We start from the raw sequence: 10,056 nt of genomic DNA on the forward strand, positions 1-10,056 counted from the left end.
TAATGGAAACTATTTGAAAATGTAGGATTGTTATATTACTTCTAATACAGTTGTCTTGGGTTAACACAGCCTCCTCTCACAAGCCCCTCTCCCCAAACACAGATGGGAGGGAAAGTAAAACACAAAAACATCCCCAAACTCTGGGTTGAGGCTTTGCTGGAAATGAGATAATACAATGCACAAATACTGCAGCCTATCTGCAGAAAATCATAGCAAAATGCAGAAGCAGCAGCAGAAGCCAGCAGCCTCCCCTACTCCCTGACCCACAACCCATCCAGTGGAAAAGACCAACACCCCAAACCTGGAAACCAAAAGCAGCAACTGGAACAGTAAGCCTCTCATGTTACAATCTGAACTTCAAGCCCCATGATACTTTGCTCCAGCCACCACTTTCATTTTGCAGCTGGCACGATGGCAGCATGGTATTAAATATCAACAGTAGATTCAACCCAACACATGACAACAGTAAAATCTATGTAGTGTGACCTTGTTATTTTAAGTCACACTCTAACATTTTTCCACTAGACATAGTTGTGATAGTATACACAAAGCACAGAGTATATATCAAACCTCACCTTCTAATCAATTATAGGTACATATAAATACGCTTATGTATCAATTGATACTAATAACTTCTTCCTTACTGTTCATTTTCAGTATGCTTCCAGTTCATCTGGAGGAGAGAGTTCATGTGAAGAAGGACATGTCCGAAGACCACCCCATTTGCGACCATTCCACCCAAGAACTGTTGCCCTTGACCCCGACCTTCCTGTCCTGAATATATCTAGTGATCCTGATTATTCCTCCAGCAGTGAACAGTCTTGTGATACTGTCATCTATGTTGGTCCCAATGGTGCAGCTTTATCTGACAGAGAACTGACAGATAATGAAGGTCCTCCAGAGTTTGTTCCCATAATCCCATCCCTAAACAAGAAGAGAAGTAAAGACAATTCTGCTACTGGTAGGAGTTCTGACAAGGACCATTTTAAATGCAACACTTTTGCTGAACTGCAAGAAAGGTTGGAGTGCATTGATGGAAGTGAGGAACCCATCAAATTTGCTTGTGGAGAAATGTCTGTTGTATCTAACTGCAGTACAATCCCTGGAGGTACAGAAAATGCACAGTCTAAGCTGATAAAGGAAAAGATATCTCCTCCTTCTGGAGGAATTAAGAAACCAGTTCCACAAGAAACAGTATCCCCCAAAAAAGGTCATAACCTTCCTTTCCAGGCTGTTGCACCAAGGGGCAGCAATGGCAATTGTCATGAGAAGATCACGTCTCAGTTAAAAACAGAGCTTTCCAAGCCACAGAGCAGAACTGACAACAAAATAATAGACTCAATACTGGAGGGAGAGAGAGAGACAATCACTGATTCTCTGCAGTCCTCAAGGTGTAGCCCTTCAAGGAATCTGGAGCAAAGTAAGGCCACAGCTGACTATGTCATTAAGGAAAAGTCCTCGTATGTAAAGAGACCCTTACCAAGCCCAGCACCTCCACCTCCACAGCAGAAAGAGCACATATTGAGCTCCAAAGATGAGAATTTGGAGCTGGATAATAGCAATGCAGTTCGGACTCCTCCTGTGGGAATGAGCAAGCAGGTGGGAAACAAATCTGAGCAAAACCCTGTAGGAAGCATGTTCCTGGTTGGTAGCAACACCCAGAATCAGTCAGGTGCAATAGAGGTCCACAGCTTCAGGTCAGCGTTCAGAGCAAAATGTTTTGATCGGGATATACTAACCACCACTGTGACTTTGCAGCAGCCTGTTGAGCTGAATGGAGAGGATGAGCTTGTTTTCACTGTAGTGGAAGAACTATCCATTAGTGGGATTATGGATAATGGAAGACCTTCCAGTATCATTAGCTTTAACAGCGACTGCTCCCTTCAGGCCCTTGCATCAGGTTCGAGGCCAGTCAGCATTATCAGCAGCATAAATGATGAGTTTGATGCTTATACCTCACAGGAGGCTTCTACTGGTGTAAATATTGATATTGTTGTGCCCTTTGCTAAGGATCCCTTTACCAGCAGCAGACGTTCCTCCATCAGTTCGTGGCTTAGTGAAGTCAGCATCTGTACAATTGAAAGTGATGGAGCCCAGTCTAGTGACAGTTTTGTTGCACAGTCATCTTACAGCTGTAACAAGTCTGAGGAACACTTCACCTTGGATTCATCTCATTTATCAGTGCCCCTGAAAAGCACTCTGAATGACAGTGGATTTTGCTTCTCTGAACTGGAGAGTGAGAGCTTGAATTCCAGCAAGTTGTCCTCAGGCATCAACAAAAGCCCTCAAACCCCTGAAACTACCAAAGCATCTCAGATAAAAAGTGCTTTTTGTGTCACTGATCAGCCCGTAAAAATAAAATTCAGTAATTCTCGCGATATGCCTGTGATAGAAACCATACATTCTAGTCTTCCTAGAAAAACAAAAACTACCTCGTCTCCAATCCACAATAATACTGTCCTCAGCTATAAAGAACTGCAGAATCCGCATGCTATATTTGAAGATCCCTGGTTGTTGCGTGCCGATTATCAGTCAGAAGCAAAACCTTCAGACTCACTGCTGTCTCCGAAATCTCACACATTTGGTACTGAGAAGCAGCCAGGAAAACCTTCCCAGTGTTTTGGTGCAGCATCCAAGCCAACAAAGTCACAGACTATGCTTGCCTGTTCTCAGAGAGTTGTGGATGGTTGTGAAATGGCCTGCAAATCCTCCAGTGGAGCTGCAAAGAAGTCAGAAGTTGCAATGAAGATGCCACAGCTGAAGAGGGGAGCCACTACATTGGGAGTGATGCCAGTGTCACATGCTAACAGTACTTTGCCAGAGGCTGTGACCCGGGGCAATTCAGATGCTCCCTTGGCCACTGGCAGCTTGAAATCATCACTGGGAAGGAAGAGCACACCGCAGAAGTCAACCATGTTGCCCAGACCAAGTGGACCAACACCCCCAACACCTCCTGTACGCAAGTCAAGCCTGGAACAGAAACCTGTTGGGCTGGGTAATGGGGGAAAAGCCTCTGGCCTGGACTTTGCTAGAACTGCCACACCAAAGGTTGAAGATGAAGCAGATTTGCGGTTGAAAGCTGGGTCTTACTTCAGTGAAAGTGCCAACAGCAAAATGAACCTGAGGGGTGACCACTCTTTGCCCAAGATGACGTCCAGTTTAAAGACAAAGGCATCAAAGAATGAAGCCATGCACCGTTACGGGAGCCACATGTCCCTGGAGAGGTGTGATAGCCTGACATCGGTTGGATCCAAAGCAAGTGTGACGAGGGAGAGTGGGACCATCAGCAACAACCGGGCAGGGCGCTCTGTCCCCAGGCTGGGTGTCCCCCCTATTGCCTCTGGTTTGGGTTTACCACCAGCCTTCAACACTTCCGTGCCTGGTAAAAACAACCAGGCAAAACCCACAGCTAACCAGAAGATTCAAACAAATGGGAATAAAACTCGGGGCCTCTCCACCAGTGGGTCAAAGTCTCTTAGTTCCTCTGTGAAGTCTCTGGCACAACCTGCAGGGAAGGGCTCTGGCGTAGCCCCCAGCGGGAAGGTGGCCCCTCGCTCCGTGCAGTCTGTTAGCAGCAAACCTGGCCGAGGGACCATCATGGGGACCAAACAGGCCATGAGAGCAGCCAACAGCCGTGTGAATGAGCTGGTGTCAGGTGGCTCTGTCAAGGTGGGACATTTCCGAGGTTCCACTGATTCCGACAGCGGCAATGACAGTGGCATTAACCTCAGCGATGAGAAGTCACAGATCCCAGTGCTGCCATCTCCATACAGCAAGATAACGGCTCCCCGTCGGCCTCAGCGGTACAGCAGTGGGCATGGCAGTGACAACAGCAGTGTCCTGAGTGGAGAGTTGCCACCAGCAATGGGGAGGACAGCTCTGTTTTACCACAGTGGGGGCAGCAGTGGCTATGAGAGCATGATTCGAGACAGTGAGGCCACAGGCAGTGCCTCATCAGCACATGACTCCATGAGTGAAAGCGGAATGTCATCACCGGGACGGATGAGGAGCCTCAAGTCCCCAAAAAAACGGTCAACAGGTAATAAATGAAGGGGAAGATGAATGTGTGTCCACTGGCACTCCAGTGTATCCCCAAGGATGCAGACTTTGTGTAGTGTGTCTGACAGAAAGGGAATGGAGATCTGGGGAAACACAAAGTGGGGAGGTGGACTGTCTGCAGGCATTTGTGTTTGCATATGTAATGCAGTGACAGCAGATACTTGTCATTTATTTCACTTCAAAGCTGCAGGTGTGACACAGGTGTTGCAGCAGAAAGGGCAGGAGAGGCATCAGGTGCCCCAGGGCACCAGCAGCCTCCCTGCAAGGGAGGAGGCAGAAAATGGTCACCAGCAGATGAGGAGACATTCCTTCCACCCTCAGCGGGGTTGGCAGCAAGCACAGCACCAGGGCAGCCCAAAAATAGGAACCTTATGGGTGGGTTGGGAAAGGTGAGGGTGCTGGCTGAGCTTGATGTGTTTTTGTGAGGATCAGGTGTCAGGGAAGACCAGTGAGAGAAAAGCACTGGGGAGAGGAGGAATTCTGCTGCCAAGCTTCTGTGAGAGAATTCCAATGAGATAGGCTGGGACTGCAGTTTGGAAACAAGGGGATAGGCCTGGAGCTGACAAGACTGTGATTTAATGAGGAATGCTGAATGTGCATTAGATTACCCAAAGGTGAGGCTTAGGGGCAGAGCAGTAAGGTGTGTATGACCCTTATACTAATGTTACTGGCTAAGTTAAAAATTATTGTATTGGACTATTGTAATAGTGGTTTGTTTTGTTGGTTTTTTGCTGTTTTTTTTTTTTTTAATGATGAAATTTCAGAGTGTAACTGTGTATACTATAAGTCATAGGAAACCAAATGGGGGAGTCATTCAGAAGGTGTGGCTCTGGCTTGTGTACTGTGTCAAGGCAGACATTTCCTACCATGCCATGCAAAGGTGGGCTTACAGGAGCCAGGTCTCTGTTCCTGCCCTCCAGAACCTCTCCTAATGGGTTTTGCAATTGGTGCTCCTTAAGTGCTTCCAGTTGTAGCCAGCATCAAAATCAAGCTCATATGACAGCTATTACAGTATTAATTTTTACTAATCTAAGTTCAAGTTGTACTATAGTATCATAAGGAATCACTGACAATCAATGCCATGTAGCTAACCACCAGCAGCCTCATTCAGCAACCTAAGCGTAGACCATTGGAAATATAGTAGGAGCTAATATTAGCAATGCACTGAATCTGAGCTTTTGGTTGGAAAGGGGTAATCATTGCAATACCTGTAGACACCCATTACGCTCAATTCTGGTAGTAAAACCAAATGAGTTAAATTGATATAGATCTCATGGTGCTTTCTGGTCAGAGCAACTGGGTTGCTTCAGTAAATGATCAATCATTTTGGAAACTCAGTGAAACATTTGCTGGACTTCTTTTTCCATACCATAACAACCTTTTAAACCTTTCCTACAAATCAATATTAACAGCTGTCCAAGTTGCACACATATTGAGAAGGCAATAGCTACTGATGGATTTGTATTTGGTTTTGCCCTAGGAAATGCTTGTAAGGATTTTAAAAATGACAAACTATTTATTTTTCTAATTGAAATTTCTCTATATCAGTAAATTATGTATTACTTTCTTTGGAGTGCTATAGACTTTGAAACATTAAATAATGTGTTTTATACATGAAATGAGGTTTCCTAGGAAGTTCATGAACTATTTCTTGAAATAAATATTTGGTGAAGATCCATTATTGGCCTAAAATATATTGTAATCTTTGCAAAGTGTTAGAGATTCTTGGAATGGCTTATGTTGCTCCAAACTGTGTTGTAAATATGCAGACTCTGGATTTAAGGACAAATCCAACTCCCATATATGTGACTGAAAATGCTGTCCCTTTAACTTCATCCTTGAAGAAATGACGTTTGCCTTTGTAGGTATAGTAGGATATGAAATTTATCTGCTTAGTATACATATTTGACTACATCTGTTCTGCTACCATCTTCAGAGGGACCCTGATGTCACCAAAGTGGTTGCAGATCAGAGTTATGGTGGATGATTTCAGCAGGCAAGACTATAGGGACGATTCAGGCTAAATGAATTGGGGTTTTCAGAATGATGAACAGAAGTTGTAGACGTAGAATCAAGTCTTCTCTTTCTAAAACGTTTTCATTGTGATTATTCTTGTTACACAGAAATTAGCAAGGATGCAATTCAGACTTAGAGATATTTTTCGTAAGAACATGTAAAGCAGGTAGCTCTTCAGGTTTTAATGGAGATTTGTTGCTTTGAGGATACCTGCTAGGATTTTTTCTCCTTTTTATGTTGAAGTTTGTGACAGGGCTTACCTGACAGCCTCAACGTGCACTTAACTCTACTGTAGAGGTCTCAGCTTAGAAGGAATTTTGTCAGCATTGACCTCTAAGCAGCACTTTCTTGTCTGTTTGATGTTCTCCCTTTTGCAAGAACACCAGAAGAAATAAGACGCCTTACCTCTGAGTTGATTTCTATAAGAGGAGACACTAAATTTATTGTCACACGTCACCCAAAAGGTGCTTATACTTACTGCTACCATGTGCCATTTCAGCTTGTTTCTTGCAGCCTTCAGCTCTCCTAGGGTTGGGCTGCAGCCTTGTTAACATTGCCTGACCAGTTCTATGCGTGTTCTCATCCTTGATACCCATAGTGTAAAGGTCAGCCTTTTAGAGAATGAAGAGAGACTTAAAATTGCAAAAAATGCTAGACACCAAAGTGCCAGCTCCTGTATACAAAAGAACCAACATTTTTGAGGGATGTTAAGTCAGTCTCTGCTTCATGAAACATGAGCCCTTGTAGATGCATTGAGGTGGCAATATATTGTTAGTAAATCTGGGAGCCCTCCTGCTGAGGGATTTGTGAGATTTGTCATGCTTTGAGCTGCTGGTTGCTGTTGCAAATGGGTGATGATGTGCTTTGACATTGGAGATGGCTCAACTTGCAGTTTGGTTGGTTGCTGCCTTCTGAATGCCTCCCAATCCCATAAAGTCATTGAAAACTGATAGTATTTGGCACCTTAAAACACTGATAATAGCTCTGGAGTGAGCAAAGAGGTAATACAACCATCTTAGGTAGCCTTTCTTGGTGTGAAGTGGAGGAGCAGATTTCCAGATTTGCCTGCCATTATTTGTATTGTTTTTAAATTACTCACAATCTCATTGCCATTGCAAGGTAATGAATACCATTGTAGTCCACCAAAGAAAAGTTAATCTGGACAAAATATTTGTTGCAAGGAGAGAATAAAGAAATGATGCTCAGACATCTGCTTTTAGGAGAGGAACTGCTGTTACTGCCATCCGTGAACCAAGTGAAACAGTTTTCCAAGGCAGTAATTCAATTAACAGCCTGAAGGTATTTTACTAGAAGAAAAAGATCAAGAGAAGTATCCTGAGACCCTAGATCTCTCTTTAATTCACTGTAGTACATTCTGCAGTTTGTTGGTCTTTACGAGTCTGAGGAATGCTTGTCTTATGTATTTTAGGTCTCCAGCGCCGCAGACTGATTCCTGCTCCCCTGCCGGATGCTGCCTCCCTAGGAAGAAAACCCAGTGTCACTGGCCAATGGGTTGATCTACCACCTTTACCAGGCACTTTAAAAGAGCCATTTGAAATTAAAGTTTATGAGATTGATGATGTGGAACGATTACAGCGACACAGACAGGAGGAAACTGAGGTCAGCACATATTTTACAACAACTGTAGACAACTTAAATTACAGTATACAGGGAGTATCCTTGCTTGAATGCTAGAATGGTGTTCAGGAAATTGATTGCAATTAAAGTGCTATAATTATTAATTTTACAATTCATATGTTGGGGTACCCTTAACAGAAAATGAAAATGATTGCTGTCTAAAATTAATTGTGTCTAACATGACTGATGGTGTAAGTGGAAGTTACCAATGAATACATTATGAGAAGATTTTATAATCTCAGCCTGGATGATGAAACCTTACAGACTCCCTCAACGATAGGGTCATTAACTCTTTATGTAAATGACAGGATTCTATTAAATCAGGGATACACTGAGTTTAATTTACTTGTAATTGGAAAACACTTCAGCTAATTCTATTTTCGAGACTACGATTCAATATTCTTCTGATGCATTTTTCCTATTTCTTTCATAATAGCCTTTCCAGGATGTTGAGAAGGTAGGAATGCTTTTAAGAAAATCAGTATTCATGTGTTTTAGGATTAAATATAACTTAACATTATTATTAGACTGTGTTTATCATCTGCACTGCTGGAAGAACAATTCTTCTGCAAAACCCAGTAATTTCACATTGTATTAAGAAACGTTTGCTAATCCAGAGAAGTGCAACAAATGCTCAAGTGATGTGGCGTGCTGTTTCTTTAGATTAGAATCCATTAATGTAAACTTCAAATAATAAAAAAAACCAAACACCTAAACACACCAACCCCACAGACAAACAAAACAACCCACCTGCTAACTCTTACAAGTAATGAGCTGGGAGCAATTTGTGTCAGACAGTTGGAGGTCATCTTATAACAGGAAAATTCATAAAATGGCCTTTCTGTGTCTTAAAAGGGTCTAATGTATTTCCATACCAAGCTGAAGATACTAGAAAGGCGCCAGCAGCGTATCAGAGAAGTAAAAGCAAAGCATGAAGTTTTGAAGGAAGAGCTGGAAGAAACAAAGTGCAGGTTGATGATGGATCCGAATAAATGGAAAGAGGACTGTAAGTATTTAGCAAGAACAGGAGTATTATCGTCATGTGACAAACTTTCAGCATGTGAGCAGTCCCACTGGAAAGTTAAGCACTTGCTAAGATGTTGTGCTGAACTGAGCCATAAAATATGCTGTAGCTCCATTTGTGTTTCTCTGATGGAGAATTTGTTCAGTGCTGCGTGCTACTGGAAATGAACAACCCCCCCTCCAAACCAACCAGAAAAGAATATCAAAACAATGCAAATACTCACTGTGATCCTTATTAAATATTTGTATAACCTTTTATTGTCCTTCTATCATAGAGTTACAGAATCATATAATGGGTTTGGTTTGGAAAGGACATTAAAGATCATCTAGTTTCAACCCACCTTGTCATGGGCTGGGACAGCTCCTACTTGACCAAGCTCCTACTTGACCCCATCCAAATGACTTTGAACGCTTTTAGGATTGGCAGTTCCACAACTTCTCTGGGCAACCTGTTTCAGTACCTCACCACTCTCATGATGAAGAATTTCATCCTAATGTCTACCCTAAATCTAGCTTCTTTGAGTTTGAAGCCAGTACCCCACATCCTGTCACCACAGGCCTTTGTAAAAGGTCCCTCTCCAGCTACCCTTTAGGCCCCCTTTCCAAAGAAGGAAATAGCTGTTTCCATATCCCTGTTACAACTGGGAAACTGAGGTATAAGATTTGTTCACAGACTGAGTGCTTATTAAATGGAGCATCAAGGCAGAGTTTGCTGTCTAATGAAAAAAAAGTGAAAATAAAATCTTGTTTCAAGGGAAATAAAATTGTACTCTATATTGTTTGCACCCCTTGTGATAGAAAAATGTTTTGCTATGAGATGTTTCTCTTACAAATTTTTTTGTCTGACAGTTGAAGTCGATCCTGATCTCGATAAGGAGTCACAGGAGTACCTGGAGGCACTGGAACAAGTGACAGAGGAACTGGAGCAGTGTGTTAATCTGTGCAAGTCACATATCATGATAGTGACGTGTTTTGATATTGGAGTAACAGATGCACAAGATGGAGTAAGGGAAGTGGAGGTCTGAAGAGAGGTTTTTCAAGGGACTGAAGGAAGTGAAGCTGGTCCGTCTGATATGAAGAAGCAAAGAGTTAAAGTAGCTGGGAAGTGAAGGAGGAAAGGTGAAGACTAAAAAGCAACAATGAATGTTGTAAGAGAAAGAAACAGCTGAGGGATGGAATGTTCATAAATCATTTGGTGCCTCAATGTGACCTGAACTGTACAAGATAAAAGTAGGATCAAGTGTTGCTTCTGCCAGATGGAAGCAAAGGGAAGCAAAGAAATTTAGTACAAACCAAGATGTTAATTAACAAACAAACAAA

The 10,056-nt window shown here is 42.7% G+C and overlaps 1 protein-coding gene across 1 annotated transcript in view; it reads left to right on the plus strand.

Moving 5' to 3' along the window:
- The window catches only part of KIF26A (kinesin family member 26A), a 102,809-nt gene extending 93,048 nt beyond the window's left edge, over nt 1-9,761 (plus strand). Inside the window, exons 12-16 of the mRNA XM_054400327.1 lie at nt 658-4,039; nt 7,505-7,695; nt 8,150-8,170; nt 8,569-8,719; nt 9,586-9,761. Coding sequence (XP_054256302.1) covers nt 658-4,039; nt 7,505-7,695; nt 8,150-8,170; nt 8,569-8,719; nt 9,586-9,761 — 3,921 coding nt within the window. The remainder of the gene's footprint in view (nt 1-657; nt 4,040-7,504; nt 7,696-8,149; nt 8,171-8,568; nt 8,720-9,585) is intronic.
- Nucleotides 9,762-10,056: the final 295 nt, after the last annotated feature.

Source organism: Indicator indicator, chromosome 4 (genome assembly GCF_027791375.1).
Source record: "Indicator indicator isolate 239-I01 chromosome 4, UM_Iind_1.1, whole genome shotgun sequence".
In the NCBI taxonomy this organism is placed as follows: Eukaryota; Metazoa; Chordata; class Aves; order Piciformes; family Indicatoridae; genus Indicator; species Indicator indicator.